Below are 20642 nucleotides of genomic sequence, written 5' to 3' on the forward strand. Positions count from 1 at the left end.
AGGGTCGAGTGTCAAGGAGACCTTTTCACACCAGCTCCCCCGCCTACAGAGGGTGGGATCGCGCGGCAGAGACAAAGGATATCAGTAGGGCCGGACATAGCTGCGAAGGGAAGTAGAGTGCCCTTTTGGAGCGGTGGGCTTCTGGGGGGCTTGGGGGGACTATATTTAAACTCCCGGAGCCGTTAAGTTGGTTCGTACTCTGATGCGCGCGCAGCCAGGGCGGTGGCGAAGTGCGCATGCGTGGTTCCGGAGGGAGAGGAACGCGCGCTAGCCGTGCGCGCTCGCGGCCGAGTGGTAGTGTCGGTGGAGAAAGGGGTCGGCGCACGCGCGGTTGATTTCTCGGGTTGTCCGGGTCTCGCGGGCATCTTGTTTTGGTCTCGCGGGCGAGTGGGGAGCGCTTGGGGCGGGGGGAGGCGCCCGGGCGCGAGGCGAGCAAAGCAGAGCTGCGCGCGCACTCAGGAAAGGGGGGAAGGGAGCAGGGGCCAGGAAGGGGGGGTTAAGCCCCCTGATCCCCCTCGGTACCCTCGACTGGGACGGCATAAGGGGAGGAAATGATCGAGATGGCGGCGGAGAAGGAGCCGTTTCTGGTGCCGGCCCCGCCGCCGCCGCTCAAAGATGAGTCCGGCGGAGGGGGCGGCCCCGCGGTGCAGCCGCACCGAGAGGCCGCCTCCCGGGAGCTCCGCGGAGGGCCGGAACGCGGGCCTGGACGGAGCGCACACTCGGCAGGGGCCCCGGCTTCTGGGACCACGGCCAGCCCCCGGGGCGGCCAGGGGCAGCAGCACCGGGGGGGCGGCCCCCAGGCGCAGTCGCACGGGGAGGCCCCTTCGTCTGAGCCCCCAGGGCGAGCCGCTCCCCCGGACGTGGGGGAGGAGCGCCGGGGAGGGGGCGGGACGGAACTGGGCCCCCCTGCCCCTCCTCGGCCGCGCAATGGCTACCAGCCCCACCGGGCCCCTGGGGGGGGAGGGGGCAAGAGGAGAAATAGCTGTAATGTAGGGGGAGGCGGTGGAGGCTTTAAACATCCGGCCTTCAAGAGGCGCCGGCGGGTGAATTCGGACTGTGACTCTGTGTTACCCTCCAACTTCCTCCTGGGGGGCAATATCTTTGATCCCCTGAATCTGAATAGCCTCCTGGATGAGGAAGTGAGTCGCGCACTCAATGCTGAGACCCCTAAGTCATCCCCACTTCCAGCTAAGGGGCGAGATCCAGTGGAGATCCTCATCCCCAAAGATATCACTGACCCGCTCAGTCTCAATACTTGCACTGATGAGGCCCAAGTAGTTCTCGCTTCGCCACTCAAGACTGGTCGCAAGCGGCATAGGCACCGGGGACAGCACCACCAGCAGCAGCAGGCATCTGGAGGGAACGATAGCCATGCCGTACTGCCCACAGCCCCCCTCACCCCCTCACTCCACGGGGAGGGCACCACACAGCAGCAGCGGCACAGGGGCCAGAACCGGGATGCCCCCCAACCCTATGAACTCAACACAGCCATCAACTGCAGGGATGAGGTCGTGTCTCCCCTTCCATCTGTCCTGCAGGGCCCCTCAGGCTCCCTTTCAGCCCCTCCAACTGCCTCAGTTACCTCTGCACCCTCGTCTTCCTCCTCCCGACATCGCAAACGTCGCAGGACTTCCAGCAAGTCGGAGGCAGGGGCTAGGGGTGGAGGCCAGGGTTCCAAGGAAAAGGGGCGAGGGAGTGGGGTAGGCCGCCACCATCACCACCCACGACCTGCAGCAGGCTTCAAAAAGCAACAGCGAAAGTTCCAGTATGGGAATTATTGCAAGTACTATGGGTACCGCAATCCTTCCTGTGAGGATGGGCGCCTTCGGGTGTTGAAGCCTGAGTGGTTTCGCGGCCGGGACATCCTAGATTTGGGCTGCAATGTGGGCCATCTTACCCTGAGCATTGCCTGCAAGTGGGGCCCATCCCGCATGGTGGGGCTGGACATCGATGCCCGGCTCATCCACTCAGCCCGCCAAAATATCCGACACTACCTGTCTGAGGAACTGCGGCTCCAGCCCCAGACTTCTGAGGGGGACCCAGGGGCAGAGGGTGAGGAAGGGACTGCCATTGTTCGGAAAAGGAGCTGTTTCCCAGCCTCGCTGACAGCCAGCCGGGGTCCCATCGCTGCACCCCAAGTGCCCTTGGATGGAGCGGACACATCTGTCTTCCCCAACAATGTTGTCTTCGTCACGGTAAGAGGGTCCTAGGGCTCTTGGAATAGGGATGGGATATTTAGGTGAAATTAAATGGGAATGTAGGAGGGTAAGGTTATGATCCAGAGGTATTTTCCTAAGAACTAGCTCCTCAAGAGATGGGTCTGGATTGGCAAATGAGACTAATGCTAGGTGTCTCTCCCCTACTGTAACCCAGAAAGGTAGGGTTTCTACCTTGGGGCTTTAGCCCTGGGGGTCATTTCTCCTGACTGCTGGGATCTCTTCCCCAACGTTGGGGCTGACCCTTGTTGGGCTATTCCCAGACTAGGCTGTCAGGTCATTCCATCTTCCTTCTAGGGCAGCTGCTGCCACTTAAAGGATTCAGTCCAGATGGAACCTTGTTCTTAAACTTGCTGAGGGAGCATGAGGGTTGTTTTCCAACGGTGAATTTCTTGGAGGGACACTAGTAGTGACGGACTTATATTTGTAGTTTCTGCCCTTTGATAGGAATCTTGTTTGCATCAGCTTTTGTTTCCTTAGATACAGAGTTCGTTGACAAGTCAGTGGTTGAGAACCCGGTGATTTGACTTCAGATCTTCTCCACACTGACCCTAGGTGTAGTGGGTGGGGGAACAGGCAGAGACATCTTTGCAAGGCAGGGGAGAATACTGAGCCTGGCAGGGCATCTGCCTTCTGACTGCACGTAACTTCCCACAAAACAGTCCAGTTAGGCCATCTGCAGGAATGTTTGCCAACGTGCTGGGTTAGGCTACAGAAAGGACTTTCCAGTGGGTGGTGATGAGCTTATGTAGGTTTCCTAGGAGGTGTGGCTCTTGATTTCTCTCGAAATGAAGAACAGGCCTGACATTTTGCCAGCCTCAACCTAGAGAAAGACCCACGGGTCTCCTTTTGAAACCTAGGCTGTGTCCCCTTGCATGTTTGTAGGGGGGAATGCACAGAACAAGGTCTTGAGAGCACCCCAGTAGTCTTTCACTGCAGTTTGACCCCAGCTGTGAAGATCTCATGAATAATTTGCTCAGTTTAAAATTAACCAAGCTCCCTTTCGAGCTTGTTTTGATTTACCACCAGTAGCAAGCAGAGGCAGGAAAGTATAAAGAGAAAATGAGACTGAAAGAAGGGCACCATCGGAAGGTAGTGTAAGGAGTTTCAGAGATGAATGTGACCATAGTGTGAAGAAGAAACACTGGAGGGGTTTTTTTGTTTGGTTGGTTGGTTTTTTGTTTTTTGTGCTGGGGATTGAACCCAGGGCCTTGTGCATATGAGGCAACTGACTATATTCCACCAACTGAGCTATATTCCCAGCCCCAAGTCTACCTCAAGTCTGCAGAGCATTTTGTGAGGGCCAGTGGTGGTTCTTTTCCCTCTGTGGACTTCACCCCCAATTCTTGCCCTCAGGGTAACTATGTGCTGGATCGAGATGAGCTAGTGGAGGCCCAAAGACCTGAGTATGACGTGGTGCTCTGCCTCAGCCTCACCAAGTGGGTGCATCTGAACTGGGGAGATGAAGGACTGAAGCGCATGTTCCGCCGGATCTACCGGCATCTACGCCCTGGGGGCATCCTGGTTCTGGAGCCCCAACCATGGTCATCCTATGGCAAGAGAAAGACTCTTACGGTAAGTTGGGTTTCTGTGGAAATGAGAATGATCTTTTGGTTGAGGCAAGAAAGGTCTCAAGGAAGCAAAGTGAGTGAGTGAGGGGGAAAGACCCCTTGGGTGAGCACCATTCTTGGGTAGTGGAAGGAGGCAGCAAGCAGAAGTGATCTCCTGCCTTTCTTCCCAGGAAACGATCTATAAGAACTACTATCGAATCCAGCTGAAGCCAGAACAATTCAGCTCCTACCTGACATCCCCAGAGGTGGGCTTCTCCAGCTATGAGCTCGTTGCCACACCCCACAACACCTCCAAAGGTAAGGTTGGTTCTTGGAGTTGAGGAAAGCTGGTCCTGGTAGAAAAGGTGCAGCACAGGTGGAGAGTCCTAGGATCCTGTCACCCTACCTTCTGATTTTATACTCTTTCCCCTTAGGCTTCCAGCGACCTGTGTACCTGTTCCACAAGGCCCGTTCCCCCAGCCACTAAGTGGCCCCTGAACCGAAAGTGTGAAGAGGCTGCCCTTGCTGCTCCTAAGGACCTGGGGAAAGAGGAAAGCATCCCAGTCTTTCCTTTCTGACTCCAAAATAGTTTCCTTTCTTGGATCTGCAAAGAAGACTTCTTAAGTTGCTGCCCCAGCCTCCTCCCTATACCTCTGTCACCTGAGCAGCAAGCCCAGCTTCGGTGGAGTTACCATCATCTTCTCCCCCAGCCTGCTGGGCTGGATGGCATGGACTGTTTGCTGAACTCTGTTCTCCTAGGGCATGGGAAGTGGGGAATGTCAAACCTCTAACCCTTTCCTCCTGCTCTCCCAAGGAGATTCCTGTTTCTCCTCAGCCTTGTCCCTAGCTGCATTTCAGTGAACCATGGATAGATGGACTGAGGTTTAGAGGGGGGAAGTGTGGCAGGGAGGCACACAGGTACTGTGAAAATCCTTCCTTCTGCTGTCCCCCAGTGGGAGCGGGGGCTGGGTTTGGAATGTGAGAACAGCACAATAAACTTAATGTCTACGGCAGTGGCCCCCCACAACTGCATGTGACTCTTTCCACCTGGGGAAGGGATGGAGCCTCCCCAGTCAAACCCGTTTCTACCCTAGAGTCTCAAGAGTGAAATTTTTCAATGACTGGGAAGATTGCTGAGTGCTAATCACATCTACACTTGGGTTCACAGTACTCTGGTCAAGAAAAGACTGCGACACAAATTTTGATGTACAATTTGAATCTGACTTCCCTAAAAACCCTGTTGAAAAATATTTTTGTAGGATCCTTGGGCAGAAGGCTATCTTTGAAAGTCTTAACAGGCTGAAGTAGAGTTAGAAAAGGGCACTTTGGCCAAAGGCACTGGTGCCCCTCTAAAACCCACCTTTTTTTTTTCTGTGGAATCAAGACAGGCAGTTTGAAGCTCTTCAGGTTGTCAAGGGTTATTGGAGCCTTGAAAATTGATTCAACAAATACTGAGCACTTTTGGGTCAAGTGTAAATAAGATGGGCCAGGCCCTTAAAGGTGAAAGCAAGCAGCTGCCTTGCAGATACCTTGAGACAGATAATGAAGGCCTCCATAAACTGCAACAGGTGGAGACCCCCATGTGGGTACCTCATTTTAAAAAGTTTTTTTACGGATACATAAAAACAAAAATTGTGTCTACTAATGGGGTAAAGCCAAAGCCTTAAAAACTTTTGTGGGGGCTAGTGTTGAGGATTGAACCCAGAGCCCTATGAATGCTAAGCACACACCACCGATCGGTGCCTGCCCTAGTTTGCAATATTTTAAGGGTGCAAAGGTGGTGACCAACTGAAGAAAGGAGAGGTAGACGGGATGGGGATCTAATCACTGAAAAGGAAATTTTGCGCTTATTTTACAAGTTCCCAAAGAAGACCAAAAACTCTCAGCTTCCAACATGCTGCCTAAGTGGACAAACCCCTGGAGGTGTTTTAGTCCCATTCTGGCTCCCAAAGAGTCCCATTTGTTAGCAGAACCATTTTATTCTGAAAAAGTTTTTAACAGAAAAATATAAATCCAGGGATCTTTGGGGTCTAAGCTTCCCACCGCCGCAGTGTCCGATGCATGAGGAAGGTGTCCTCTGAAGGGCGGGGTCGGGCCTGAAGTCGTAGAGGAGGCAGTCCGTCCAGGGCCAGGTGCGGAGATTCATAAAATAGTGTGGCCGGGTCGCACAGGATGGTCATGTCTGGCCCGGGCCCTGGTGGCTCCTATTGAGTTGGGGACCAAAGCAAGGTTACACACTGGGAGGAAGGAGAGTCCGCGAGGGCAGGGGACACAAGGGAAGTCCAAGCCCTAGTCCCTTCACCTTCGGGGGCGGACCTCGGGCCTGCGGCGGCAGAAGCGCCAATTTCTCCCTCAGCGCGGCGTTGAGAACCTGTTCCTCCGGCACCTGCAGGCTCACCAGGTCCCGGAAGAGCCGCTTGGAGCGCGGCACGTTCAGCCCTGATAGCGCAGAGGGGGTAGGGGTGAGTGGCGCTCCTCACTCTTGACTCCCGCGCCCGGCCGGTCGCTCGCCCCGCTCACCCTCGGCCACACTGTCCTCCAAGGCGCAGCGGATCTGGAAAGACTTTCTCAGCTGCTCTTCCACGGCCTTCGTGGCATCAAACTGGCCCACGGATGCGGACCGCGCGGCCTGCAGCTCGAGGCTCAGGGCCAAGCTACTCTGCAGCGCGGGCGCCTCCAGCTCCTGCGGCGCCGCGGGCTTGTCGCTAGGTGCAGCGGCCGCGGGCAGCGATTCGGGACGGACCGGGGAGGACGGTGCCAGGTGGAAACGGACCTGGAGCAGAGAGCGGCACAGTGAAGAGACGCGCGCCAGGCCGTCGGCGGAACGGGGGCCAAACCTTCCCCCAGCTCACCTGCCGCCCCCTCCGAGCCCCGCCCCGCCGGTCCGCCCGCCCCTTCCGCCGCCCCGGACTGCAGTTCCGCGGCTCGGGGCTCTCGGGCCGCGGGCTCAGACTCAGATCCAGGCCGGGCTCAGGCATTGGAGCTCGGGGTTCCTGGACGCGTGGTTCCGGGGGTGGCCCCGGGGCCTCCACGGCCTCTTCCCCTTCTACGAACTTCAGCTCTGACTCCCCGCAGCCCCTCATCTTGGGGTTGCACCAGGATCGCCGCCTCCTCCTCCGCTCCCCCGCCCCTTACGGACGCCGCCGCAGGAAACCGTTAGCTCTTACCCACAGGGGCGGGGACAACACCCCCGCCCCGCCTATTGGCGCTCCTACAGTGTCAGTTCCCTTGCTCCGCCCCCAGTCTCGCGGCGGACTTCCGTCCGAGAACCTGGCCCCGCCTCCCAGAGCCGGTGGTGTTAGAGCCCCAGACCTGGAAGCCCGATGGGGTTCCCCGCGACCACTCGGGACAACGTGGGCTTGGCGATCCTAGCTCTCCGGATCTTCTCCTGGCTTGTGCTGTGGTCCCGAGCGTGTCCGTCCTCTCTCTGGGATGCCAGGAGGGGCAACCTTAACTTAAACCGCCCAGTGTCCACGCATCGAGACGTCCCCATTCGGGGCCTCCACCGCGTCCCGCGGTTCCGTCACCTCGGAACTCCGACCCACGCTTCCTGGGACCAGGCGAGGCTCTGGTGGACCCCAGCCCAGGCTCCCGCCAGGCGCTCGCGCATTCTGCAGCATGTCGTGGCTTGGCTTCCCTCGAGGGTTACCTGAAATATTGATTGGTATACACTAGATATCTGTATGCTCGGTACACTTTTTCCTTTTTTTAAATTTTCGTATTTAACCCGGCCCCAAACTCGTCCAGGCTGGGAAGACCGCTGCACTGCGGGAGGTTGGAGCGCCCACCTGCTCCGACGTTCCTTTGGTCAGATCCCCTCAATTCTGTGAGTCTCCGTTTATTCTTGTGTAAAGTGTATCAGGTTGGACACAGGACTCTTGAGGCTATCCCGGACAAGGCTGATTGATGATCTGTCAGTAGGCACGTTGAGTTTCACATCGTTTACTTTATCTTCCCAGGAAATGCTGTAGAAAATCGAATCGAAGGGATAGCATAGCCCACATTTTACAAAATAAAATATAGAAAAGATTTTTAAAGGAGGATCTCAATGGGGAAACTAAAGTCTTTCTTGTTGAAGTCAGGAATAAGGTTTACTCGATTGTTAAAGGGAATAGGACAGTCTAAATATAAGCGAACAGTGGAAGTATAAATTACTTAAATAGTGACCTGGGGATGGAAAGACCAGAATGAAGGGCGAAGAGCCTACATGTCTCTGAATATACTTTGTTTAATGTATTTGAATTTGGTAATAATATATTTTACATTATTCTTATTATTTGAAAAATAAGTCTCTAAAAATTGAAAGTTAAATGTCTATCTGGTTTGGTGATATAACTACTTAGATGGGAACTCTTTTGAAATGAGTTTTGTAAACAGTAATTTGGAGACTGAAAATATGGCTCAGTAACAGATTGTTCATGCAACCTGATTTTAATCGCTAGCATGACCAAAACAAAAAACAAACAAAAAACTAATTTGTACATCCACATCTACCTAGAGAACAAAAATAACTGACATTTTTTTAATTGCCATAAAATCTTAAATCAGTTTTAGTACTCTTGTTGGGAAGATGTGAAAATATGTAGGATAAAGCAATAGTGTCCATATTATTAAAACTGGAATTTTGGTGTAGGAGATGCAAAAATCAGTGAATGATATTACTCAAAATTTGTGTGGTCTTGAATTTGGATAAGAAGTATCTGTATGAATTCATGGTATATTTTACCTTAATTTTAAATCTATATCCCAATTCTGTCTATTTAAAAGCCCTTATAATGACAGATTCAGTGAGCACTCCTGGCCCCCAACATGTGGTCTGAATTTCATATACCTGGGCATTTGAAAATCTGTGCACAGATGTTCATAGTTTTATTCATAATAACCAGAAACTACCCAAATGTCCTTCAGAAAATAAAGGGTTAAACTGTGTTTCTGTTGTACATTCATACAATGGAAAAATAATCAGCAAAAATAGGGAACAAATTATTGACATGAAAATTGCCAATCACATAAGTGACTGTCTGATTCCATTCATACTGCATTTTAGAAATGATGAAAGTTTGGAAGTAGAAAATATTTAGTGGTTGCCAGATATTAGTGATTAAGTGGACGTGGTGCTGGCAGGAGGTAGTTGTGGTGGCAGGAGGGCAACACCAGGGATCACGTGGTGTGGGGATGTTCATTGTCTTTGGATGTGGAACATGGGTGGATAAAGTACAGACCTTCATATACAAATACACACAAATAAACTGGGAAATGTAAATAAGATTGGTGGATTGTATGGATGTCAGTGTTCTGATTGTGATTATGTAGTATTTCCAAGATTTTACCATTGGGTTTGGCAGTGGCAGAGCATTTGCCCAGCAACTGTGAAGCCCTGGGTTCAATCCCAAACACCAAAAAAATAAAAATAAAAAATAAACTACCATTAGGAAAAGTGGGGAAAGCATACAAGGAATCTTTATTATTTCTTAACAATTACACGTGAACCAACAATTTTTGTTAAAAATTAAGTTGGAGTTGAGAACAACAATGCTCGAAGATATATAAATAAAAACAGATTAGCCAAATGTTCATTGCTGAAGCTGGCTGATGGATACAAGGCATTTCTTTTGTGTGTTTTCGTTTGCAGGGATTATTTTGTTATATCAGGACTGAGGATTAAATCCCAGGCTTCCCACATGCTAAGCAAGTGCTCTACCACTAAGCTACATCCCCAGCCCTTTTTAAGATTTTATTTTTAGGGCTGGGGAGATAGCTCAGTCGGTAGAGTTCTTGCCTTGCATGCACAAGGCCCTGAGTTTGATCCCCAGCACTGCAAAAAAAAAAAAAAAAAAATTATTTTTAGACAGGGTCTCACTAGGTTGCTCAGGTTGGCCTCAAACTTGTGATTCTCTTGCCTTAACCTCCCAAATAGCTAGGATTACAGGTGTGTGCTACATGCCCGGCCAAAGGGTTTTATTATAATATTTTCTCTACTTTTGTGTATATTCTAACATTTCTATGACTAAAGAGTTTTTCTTTTGCTTTGCATTTTCAAAATGAGATTGGACCAGGAATAGAGCTTGGTGGTAGAGCATTTGTCTAGTATGCTCAAGGCCCTGGGTTCTATCCCTAGCACTGCATGAAGAAAATTTAAAATAAAAAATAATAAAATTTAAAAGGAGACTGAGGCAGCTGTGCCACACAGGAAGTGTTAGAGCTGAAATTGGAAACCATCCCTCAGGCCTGACTGTGTGAATGAATATTGTACCTTACAGGACCCCTCAGCCATGAACACAGTAACTCAATTCCTCAGCCCTAAAAATCTAGTCACTAACTGGGTATGGTGACTCATGCCTATAGTCCCAGAGACTAGGGAGGTAGGGCAAGAGGATCCAAGGTTTGAGACCAGCCGCAGCAACATGGCAAAATCCTAAGCAACTTAGCAAGGCCGTGTGTCAAAAAGGTGACTGGGGATGTAGTTCAGTCCCCAGTACCAAAACAATAAAAATCTCGTCACTACCTTGCCTCTTGACTCAGGCTCCGATACAGATGAAAACAAACTTTTCATCTTCTGAAGCTATGTATTGTAGGCTTCCAGGAGTGGGCAGTTTATTTTACTTTATTTATTTATCTTTTATTTTGAGACAGGGTCTTGCTAGATTGCTGTGGGTCATCCTAAATTACAGAGGCTGGCATCAAACTTGGGAATCCTCCTGCTTCAGCTTCCCACATTACAGGGATTACAGGCATGTGCCATCATATCCAGCTTCACACATGACTTTAAGGAACTAATATAAGCCAGGCAAGGTGGCACACATCTGTTAATCCCAGCAACTGGGAAGCCTGAGGCAGGAGGAACCCAAGTTCAAGGCCAGCCTTGGCAACTTAGTGAGACATTGTCTCAAAATAAAAATTTAAAAACTATATAGCTCAGAGGTGGAGCAAGCCTGGGTTTGACCTCCGGTACAACAACAAAAGCAAACAAACAGAAAACTTTAAGAGGATACTGAGAGGTGATAAAGAAGTCCTCCATCCCTAAGTTCAGAGTTTCCTTATGGTGTCATTATAGAGCTGCACCCTCTTCTGAAAGATGGAGTCCAGTTACATCCAAATTGAACCAAGTCCTGACTGAAGGTATAAAAGGGAGGAACCAGAGAGGGTGAGGAGAGGTTGGGAAAGAGTGGATTGACAGAGAAATTTAATTTAGTTGATTTATTATAGCTCAATGGGTAGAGCACTTGCCCAGCATATAGGAGGCCTTGCGTTCAATCCCCAGCACCCAGAAAAAGAAAAGAAAAAAGAATGAGAGAGAGAAAATGATAAATATATCCCAGGTGTCCCAGGAACTGTTACACACACACAGTGAAAAAGAAGAGAAAAAAGTTTCTCTGACCCCAAGAGAAGTAGCCCTGCCCAAGCTCTCACCAAAAAACCCTTCTCTACTCTACAGTCTGAGGAGATTCCACCATCCAGGAGCTGGTAGGGAGAGGTAAGAGGGAAAGAGAGGATTCCTCAGAAGGAAGTCCTACTTAAGACTTTTAGGTTATCTTGGGTTAAAGTTCACCAGATAGAGATGTTCCCTTAGGTCACCCGAGATTGCTGGAAGACAATCCCAAAACTGGATGCAGGTTTGGAGAAGGTGAGTCTGGGTGCTAGCAGGGGTAATTCGGGGTCATCCTGGGCTTCCTGCTGGACCAGACATTGGGTGGGCTAGATGGAACAGGAGACAGGGTCAGAGGCCCTGCCCTGGATGTGGAGGCCTCCAGCATGCAGTGATCATGGGGGGGCTGATGCAAAGGGCAGATGAGAAGACCTGTGGGGTGGGGGAGGGGTGGGAAGAACAAGGATTCAGGAAGGTGCCCCCAGTAGGGCCAAGACAGGTCAAAGACACCCTTTGCCAACTCCTGTGGGCGGTGCTCATCTCCTGTTTCCCACTCAAACTGGCTCCTGGCTCTGGGGAGAGCCAAGGCAGAGACACTTCCATAGGGAAGTGTGTCCCCATCACATTGTGAGTGGCCCACCCCTAAACACACATCCAGCCCCAGGGTGCCTGTTCCCATCCTACCCAATCACAGGTGCCTCAGCTGAAGCCATCACACACCCCTACATCTACTCCTTCCTCCCAACCCAGAAGAACAGACAGGAACCTAGGGAGTGGGGTGCAGCTGCAGGGCAGGCCAGCACACTGCAGCTCAACCCAGCCCCTCTCACTGCAAGACAAGGAAGAGGAGGGCCAAAGGTGAGGCCAGTTAGGTGTGAGTCTCCAGGGACACAGCTTGAGGGAGGGAGAGTTGAAAGGAGGGGGCAGGGTCTCATTTGGAAGAAGTTGTCTACAGTCTGGTTGAGTGGAGAAAAAGGAAAATAAGGAAACTGGATAAAGCCAGAAAAGAAAAGAGAAAACAGGTTTTGAGGATGGGGCGCAGGTGGAAGAATACAATGGAGCAGGACTCAGAAAGGCCTAGAGCACTGGAGGGTGGCCTGAGCTTACATTGGGAATAGGTTGACCTATGCCAGTTTTTGTTTTGTGGGGTTTTTTTTTGGGCCAGGGGCGGGGTGGGGGGGCATCGGGGATTGAACCCAGAGACTCTCTACCACGGACTCACATCCCCAGCCCTACTTATATTTTATTTTGAAGCAGGTTCTCACTAAATTGCTGAGGGCCTCAGCAACTAAGTTGCTATGACTGTCCTCAAACCTTCAATCCTCCTTCCTCAGCCTCCCGAGTTGCTGGGATTACAGGCATGTGCCACTGTGCCAGGCAATTGACACCTATTGGTTGGAGCCTAAAAGAGCCCAAGGAAAGACTGGTCAAAGACCACTGGAGCTATAATAAAGCAGGCAGAGGCCACGTGAAAGGTGGCAGGGTCAAAGGCATAAAAGGTGAGCCCATAGTCCAAGAAATGGGGCACTGGGGTGAAGGCTCTTGAGACCATCCCTAGGGAGTCAGCTGGTCATGGTCTTTGTGAAGAGGCCTTATATTTAGTCTGTGAAGCATTTTAACCCTTAGAACTCACCAAATGAGCCAGATGCAGTGGTTTAACTATAGTGGTACAACTATAATCCCAGCTACTCAGGAGGCTGAGGCAGGAGGATTGCAAATTTGAAGCCAACCTGGGCAACTTAGTGAGACCCTGTCTCAAAATGAAAAAAGCCCGAAACTCAGTAATAGAGCACATGCCTAGCATGTGTGAGGTCCTGGGTTTCATCTCCAGTAACATACACACACACACACACACACACATATACAGACATGCACACACACATACACATATACAGACATGCACACACACACACATGCATACATTCACACACACACACACATATACACACATGCGCACACACACACTCACCACATCTCATGAAAAAAGTTTTTATTATCTCCTTATTGTACAGATGAAGAAAATGAGGTTTAGAGAAATTATCTGACTCCCTACCCAAGGATGCACTATAAGGAAGGGGACACAGGATGTATAACCAGACCAAAGGTCCTAAGCCCAATTCTCTCCATTCAACAATACTGCCTCTCCCAGAAAGTTCAAGAAGCCCTACACTTCAATCCCCCAGGGCCCATTCGGCACTCATGGCTGTGAGCATCCACATCACGGTTCTCAGAGCCTGTCCCCTACTGGCCCGCTCTTTGGGTTCAGCCTAATGACAGGAACAACCCCAGAAGCTTACGGGGAGTTGGGGGAGCAAAATGACCCTCAGAGGAGAGCTACAATTGGGGACTTAATGGAGGAGGCGTGTTGAGGAGGCGTGTTGCAAGCCTGCAATAGTGACAGCAGCCCCAGCTGCATGAAATGTCATTCCTGGAGGACGCTTTCTCCCAGATTATCTTTTAGATCTTAGAAAGAGCACCGGAGCATGAGGCTTGTTTCCTAGACCTACTCACTGTATCAGTTTGAGCAAATTACTTGACCTCTTCATGCCTCTGTTTCCTCATCTGCAAAATGGGAATGATAATACCTTAGAGGAATTTGTTTCAAGCAGATGCCTTACATTCAGTAGGTTCCGAAAGATGCAAAGTCTTTTCTTTAATCCTGTCAGCACTCCTGTGATGTCAGTGTCACATTCTTTTTTTTTTTTTTTTTTTTTTTTTGGTGCCAGGGATTGAACTCAGGGGCCCTTAACCACTGAACCACATCCCCAGCCCTTTTTTATATTTTATTTTGAGACAGAGTCTCGCTGAATTGCTTAGGGCCTGGCTAAATTGCTGAGACTGACTTCGAAGTACAGATTTTCCTGCCTTAGCCTCCTGAACGACTGGGATTACAGGCATGTGCCACCAAACCCGGCTAATATTCACTTTTAAGTATAAAAGGAGAAAACCATGCTAGAAACTTAAGGCAAGATTAGTTACTGCAATGTGGCCCACACTTTAGCCTTGAGCTGCCTGGCAGTCAGGGCAGAAGATGAAACTGGAGGGCTAGATAATTTACATAACAAAATGAGACCCTCCAGCTCCTCTGAAGAGCCCTGGGCAGGAGTATCAGGCAGTCCGTCTCCATCTGCCCTCTCTCCTACTCCAGCTGCCAGCTACTGGGCAGGCTGGCCTGTGGCAAGAGGGTTGACTCTGCAGAGGCTTCCTAGGCACCCAGGGGTGGGGGGCGGCGGGGTGGCAGGAGCAGATGCAGCAATGACGTTCTGCACCTGGGGATGGGCTCAGTGTGGAAATGGGCAGGGCCAAGACACTTGCATCCCTGCTTCTCCCAGTCCTGGGCCAGACTCCTTGTGCAGGGGCGTGGCATGGATTTCAATCCCAGCTCCAGGGCCTACCAACCACATGACCTGGGGATCCTCACTCTCCCCCAGAAGCCCTCCCTTTCTCCTCGGAAAAATGGGGAGAAAGATTTGCTTCAAGTGGTAACCAGGGCCCAGTTGAAGCCCTCACAATGTCAGATCTTTGCTTTTCAGGAGCCGATGGGGCCCACAGGCATGTGCTTTTACCTCCCACCTTGGACACTCTCTCTGGCTTTCCTTTCCTCCAGCAGGTCCTCTGGGACATCCTGTCTGGTCTCCATTTCATTGTTTCTGCAGTAGATGAGTGGGATGTAATAAATAGATGCTGGAGGACAAATTGCTCAATACTCCCAGTCTCTCCAATGGGGGGCTCCAACGCGGGAGCTTCCCACCTTGGGATTCTGCTTTCTTGGGTCCAGCACACACCCCTTTCCAACCCCCGCCCCAGACCCCAACCCTGTACAGTAGAGAAAGCAAGTTAGGCAGGAAATGTGGCCCCTGTTAAGGAACTCAGAGCCCCATGGGGCAGATGACATGTTTGCCCCTGGCTTACTGACACCTGCTATTTGCCAGGGCCTGGGAGAAGAGTGGGTGGCTTGGAGGGGGGCCACGTCTGCCCTCCCAGAGCTGAGCATGAGCTATAATATCCAGGCCAGAAAGGGGCCCACAGGAAAAACGAGGCAAAGTCCAAGCAGCATGTAGGGAATGAATGCCCCCAGAGGGATGGATCAGCTCGGCCTGGAGCTGGGAAGTCTTCCTGAAGGAAACCCTGAAAGGAATTAGGAGACTGAAGAAGAGAAGTTCACTGTTCTCCCCTCTGGGACTCAAAGGGAGACTGCCCTGTCCCTGCCCCTGCCCATCTTGGCTTCGGGTCTGAGCAGGGTGGCTGCCTCCAGACCCTCCTGCCTTCCTCTGGATCTACCCCACTGATGAGGCCCCCAGCCCTGACCTTGACTCACCATGACTTTCTCCTGTTTCCTGGCAACATTCGTCCCGACCGACCAGCATCCATCCCCAAGTTAGAATTCAGCAGGCTCCATGGAGTATTGAGCAATTTGTTACAATAGTCACTGGAAACTGAGACAACTGGGGGAAGGCCCGGGCGCATCTCAGGCTCACAACACCCTGGGTCTCCTTCAGCGTCACCTTGGCAACGCCCCTGCCTCTGAGGGGCACGAATCAGGGCCCTGAGCTCCACAGAGGGAAGAATTTGGCTTGAAGGGTTACCTCCTCCTGAGAGGGTCTCTTCAGTCTCCAGAGAGTTGCTAAGGGAAATTGGCAGGGGCAGGAGAAGAAAGGGTGGGCCCCTTGAAACAGGTGTTGTGTTGGAGGCCCCGAAGAAGAAACCTGGCACAAGGATCATGGAGGAGTGACTGTGCAGGGTCCCTCTAATGTGGGGAAGTGGGATGGGGGGGCCATGCCCCACGGAGGTCAGGGGTGGTTAGGGGAGGTACCAAGGAGTGGAGAAATTGACAGGGAAGGTCTATGTTCAGCCATGCCAGTGGCCTCAAACATCTCGAGACATAGGGGGTAGCCACACAGCTGGTCACCAGTCATGATTGGCAAGTGTTGGGTTACCATGGCAACCAGAAAGTGGGCTCAAGAAACCGAGGCCTTAGATACCAAGTTTGGAAAGACAAACCTCCCAGATTACTAGCAGATCCCGAGGAATCAGAACCCAGGCCCCTCCCACAAAAGCGCCTTGTCAGTCCATTGACCTGGGAAAACCCCCAAAATGCTACCCTCTGTATATTTTCTGCGAGCGCCACAGGCCGAGGAAAGGCTAGCGGGAAGCAGGGAAGGATCTGTTATCCTGAAAACAAAGGGCTAAGCAAGGAGTTGAGGGGAGGTTGGTTCTGGAGGGCTGTCACAGTAGGAACTGTGGGGAAAATGCCTCCTCACTGAAGTAGATGAGGTGGGACTGAAGCACTACACTGCTTGTTTGTACAAGCAGTCTCAGATCAGAGTCTGCTCCCTGGGACAGAGAGAAGTAGGAGCGACTTGCATCCAACAGAGGACTGGGTCTGGGGCAGAAGTCAAAGGCCTTGATTCCACGCCATTGACACCATCTCTCTCCTCTGTGAGCTTCGGTCCCCTCTTCTGGATGAGGGCAGGGAAGCTGCACTAGTATCCGAGTGGCTTCTGTCCCAGAGAGTTTAGAGAACCAACCCCCCCACCACACACATACCAGTCCTTTGCCACCACCCAGGAGCTGCTCCCCACCACCCCCACATCTCCTGCCTCCACCAGTCCCCCTTTTTCTGTCCTGCCTGGACTCCAGCATCCTCTCTCCCAATGGCCAAGGTGGCTTCTCTTCCTGCCCACACCAGCATCTTCCCAAACAGAGCAGATCAGGATGAATAGGTAGAGGACACCCACAGCCAGGTTGAACAGGCACTGCAGGAGGCAGCAGGCTTTCCGATGCAGATTAAAAGTAGCAGGTTTAGCTGAGCGAGGTGGCATACACCAGTAATCCCAGTGGCTTGGGAGGCTGAGGCAGGAGGATCTTGAGTTCAAAGCCAGCCTCAGCAAAAGCAAGGCATTAAGCAACTCAGTGAGACCCTGCCTCTAAATAAAATACAAAATAAGGCTGGGGATGTGGCTCAGTGGTCAAGTGCCTCTGAGTTTAATCCCCAGTACCCTCTGCCCCTAACAGCAGGTTTGAGGATCTAGGATGCTGGAAATCAGCTGCTCGATGGCAGTACAAAACAATCCTAAAAGCAGAAAGATCCGCACAGGAAGTGCTGAAGGGACAGGGCAGACGGAGCCCCTTCCAGAAGTTCTGTGCTTTGGGAGCATCCTGTGAGAGGGGCTGAGGCTGGACAGGCAAGACAGGACACATGGAGACACAGAAGAAGCCAGGGAGCCCCAGAATTCCAGAGAGCTCTGTCATGGCTGGAGATAAGCTGGGGCATTGGGCACAAAGGCTAGGGCTCCCCAAGGGCATCAACTTCTCTTCTTTCTCCACCCTCAGACCAGGGATCCCAGCCCAGGTACTCCTCCTCCCCTGCTTCACTTCCAGGAGACCAGTTCTCTATCCTCCTCCTCTCCTGAACCCAGGCCAGCTTCTACCACCCCACTGCCAGTATCACCTCGGCCCTAGTTCATGCTGGAACCATCCACAAGTGAGCCTTGTGCTCAGAGACCAGATTCATCTTTTCCAGATCCACTTTCCTCCCCCAAACCTGCAAGATACCCCTTGTAGTTCTGCAACCGAGAGGGTGTCTCCCCTCAGCCCTTGTAGTATCAGCCTGGAGGACCAATGTGTCACCATTTCCTGTGTGGTCTGGCCATATTGGTTCCTGTGCCTTCCTGTGCACCCCAAGAATCCCACCAGGAAATTGTTCATTCTGTCCACCTGCACAAGGATAGAGATGGGGTGGTTGTGCATGGCAGACAACGGTGTACACACATACAGGTAACATATGCTCATTGACAGGTACAGGCTCCACGGAAGTGTGTCACAAGGTATCACAGGGCCATCACCTCTCCAGAGGAAATCAGAGCCCCTGAGCCAGACTTCATGAAGATCTCCTTGATCCCTGTAAGAAGTCAGGTACTTGTAGAATCAGGACCCCAGACTACCAGGGAGAGGAGGAAGAAGGGTGGGAGGATGGCTGCATGGACAGTGGGGTGACCCAAAAGAAAATGTGCTCCTTCTTCAAAACCTTTGACTGTCATCTGATGGAAAATTGCCCTAATGGCACTACATCTTGAAGTTGTACCCGCACAATCTGCACAGTGATAAGGGGCAGGCCTGAAGGAGTAGGGGTCTGTGAGACAGAGAAAAGGACGGAGAGACCCACAGGGAGGTGGGGAAAGCAGGGGTCAGTGATAAGCATTTGGGGCCTAGCAGACCTGTGTTCGGTCTGATATCACTGTTCAGCTTTGGGAAAGTTACTGAACCTCTCTGAGCCACAGAGGACAAATCTGGAACATGAGAGTAATGGAAATGCAACCCTGATGACCTGCCCTTAGGTCTAAATGAGATGGTGTATGTCCCCTAATGATGATGATCATAGGAGGGAGGGAAAGAGACAGAGGACAACTGCGCCCACCCAGGGGACAAGGTTCCACTAGCTAGTGAAGAAGTTGTTTTAACCAGAAATTAACTGTTCCGTAGAGCCAGGGTTACTAATGGCCCATTTTCCTGCTCAGAAGACCTTATATGCTTAAGGGTCCAGGGCAGGGGCTCCTCCATCGACTAGTGTCTCTGGGCTGCGAGGAGGAGCTGCAGGATCCGTGATCAGAGGACTCGGAGGGCCCACACAGGGCTGCCTCCCTATTCCCAGACAAGGTCCCCTTCTTGCACTTTTCTCTGTCGCTCTGAAACCAACTTCCCCAGCCAGGGACCGAGGGCGGTGGGGCAGAAGGGAAGCGGCGTTCAGCGCCGTGCCACTCGGCGCTCAGGACTGCGAGGTGACCTGTCGTCTAGGCGCCCTCGCTGGGGCCTGCGGGCGCTCCTGCCGGCTGCTCGGCCCACGGGTCCCGCAGGGCGGGACGCTCCCTGGCCGGGCCCCTTCACCTTCACCCGCAGGCTCCCAGAGTGGTCGAACTAGACCGAGGGCGGAGTCTCTCCTCCTCAGAGACTCCGCCCCAGCGGCCTCGCCCCTTCTGACTGCGTGTACAGGCCCACCTAGGGGGTGACGTCAGGGGCTTGGGCAGGTGTCCAAGTCGTGTGCGAGCCCCGTTCATTTTGTACCCCATCTTCCCTCTGCCTCCCTGACTTTGGGATGAGTCCAGGGGCGTCAGAGGACCCGCCTCTCCTTTCTCCAGCTTTATATCCGCTCCTGCAAGGGGCGCCCTCAAGTCCCCAAACCCTAGCCTTCAAGGTCCAAGGTGTCTTCCACGACTATCCCCCAGGGCAGCTTCTGCGGCAGCCCCTTTCTCCCCTATCAAACTCACCTCTGGTTAAAATGTAGATTTCCACGCCCCATCTGGTTTTTAGGCCAGGAATCCATATTTTTAATACGCTCCTGTGGGGCTGAGATTTGTCCTGGGCTTCAGAATCCTGACAGTCCACATTCCCATTCAATGTGGCAGTGGTTTGCAAACGTCAGAGGGCTTGTTAAAACAGATTGCACGGCCTCGCCCCAGAGGTTCAATTCAGTAGATCAGGGGTGCAGGGCCTGAGACTTGGCAGTTCCACTGGTCTCCAGGGAATGCTGCTGCTGCTGGACCACAGTTTAAGATCCACTTTAATAATACATTTAGGAGAAAACCTGTTCCTTCGTGGGCCAGTTCATACTGGTACCAACTTCTGAGCAAAGCACTTGTCATTTCACACAATGGCATGAAACAAATTCTCTATTTCCCATGTAAGGAAGCCAGATTCAGACACGTTAGTTCACTCATTCAAGGTTGCACAGTCAGGAAGAGCAAAATTGAACTCAGGTCTTTCTGAGCCCAGAGGTTGGTTTGGCTCCAGTTCCTGTGACTGCTAGTTTTCATGTCTCTAGAAGTCAGCTACGCATTCTGTAAGGCCTGGTGGTGCAGGACAGGATTTTGAAGCCCACTCCTACACTGCCATAGGTTCACAAGGATCTGCTAGATCCTATGTTCTCTGCCCAGAGAGCTCATGAAGAAGGGACAGCGAAGCCAATATCTCAAGTGGTCCTGACTCTTTCTACTTGCTCCCCCTCCTCCCCTTAAGGAACGCGTGTTGAAGGAACGGTCCCCTGACTTCTCTGATTGGCTCCAGTAGGAGTTTCCAGGATAGAGAACCAGAACCCAGGAGAAAGAGGTACACTCACTGCAGGCAAGCTACCCACCAGGTCCTGGAGGAGAGAAAGGGAAGGCATTCAGCACAGAATCCTCAAGCACCTGTCTGCTGCCCAGACAGGCCTTAGGGTGGCAGTCCAAACTTGGGAACAAGGACAAACAGATGAGGCCACACTGTGGGTGGGGTGGAGAGCTGGGCAGTAAACAAATGGGGTGAGGAAAATAACCAACTCTACCTAGACAGGGCTGAGGTGGGAGGTGACCAGGTCCTCCTTCTATCCACCTCTGCCTACCCCAACCTGGGCTTTTCCTTTGTCACCCCCCACCTGCCACCTCTGTGCTATGAGCTTGAGGCAGGGGGTCAGCAGCCCTTCTGGAAAGCACTGTTCTCTACCTTTCCTCACAGCTCTGAGCTTTCACATCACCCTGC

At 51.9% G+C, this 20642-nt stretch overlaps 2 protein-coding genes across 5 annotated transcripts; one reads left to right on the top strand and one right to left on the bottom strand.

The window, feature by feature from the left end:
- Positions 1 to 425: 425 nt before the first annotated feature.
- Positions 426 to 4793, top strand: MEPCE (methylphosphate capping enzyme). Its single transcript, XM_079122037.1, has 4 exons — positions 426 to 2195; positions 3573 to 3791; positions 3958 to 4084; positions 4201 to 4793. Exons 1-4 carry the CDS (start codon positions 552 to 554, stop codon positions 4251 to 4253), a joined length of 2043 nt encoding a protein of 680 aa, XP_078978163.1. The 5' UTR covers positions 426 to 551; the 3' UTR covers positions 4254 to 4793.
- Positions 4794 to 5641: 848 nt separating this feature from the next.
- On the bottom strand, positions 5642 to 19508 carry PPP1R35 (protein phosphatase 1 regulatory subunit 35). Of its 4 annotated transcripts, XM_079122053.1 has the most exons (7): positions 19397 to 19508; positions 14699 to 14782; positions 11177 to 11564; positions 7294 to 7731; positions 6287 to 6539; positions 6069 to 6205; positions 5642 to 5970 (listed from the first exon to the last, which is right to left on the bottom strand). In XM_079122053.1, exons 4-7 carry the CDS (start codon positions 7384 to 7386, stop codon positions 5797 to 5799), a joined length of 657 nt encoding a protein of 218 aa, XP_078978179.1. In that variant the 5' UTR covers positions 7387 to 7731; positions 11177 to 11564; positions 14699 to 14782; positions 19397 to 19508; the 3' UTR covers positions 5642 to 5796. The 4 variants fall into 4 exon arrangements, with proteins under 4 accessions (XP_078978179.1, XP_078978178.1, XP_078978176.1 ...); XM_079122052.1 differs by lacking the exons at positions 11177 to 11564; positions 14699 to 14782; positions 19397 to 19508 and having other exon boundaries at positions 7294 to 7415; positions 7555 to 7965; XM_079122050.1 differs by lacking the exons at positions 7294 to 7731; positions 11177 to 11564; positions 14699 to 14782; positions 19397 to 19508 and adding an exon at positions 6619 to 6947 and having other exon boundaries at positions 5650 to 5970.
- Positions 19509 to 20642: the final 1134 nt, after the last annotated feature.

Source organism: Sciurus vulgaris (assembly GCF_902686455.1).
Source record: "Sciurus vulgaris genome assembly, chromosome: 18".
Taxonomy (NCBI): domain Eukaryota; kingdom Metazoa; phylum Chordata; class Mammalia; order Rodentia; family Sciuridae; genus Sciurus; species Sciurus vulgaris.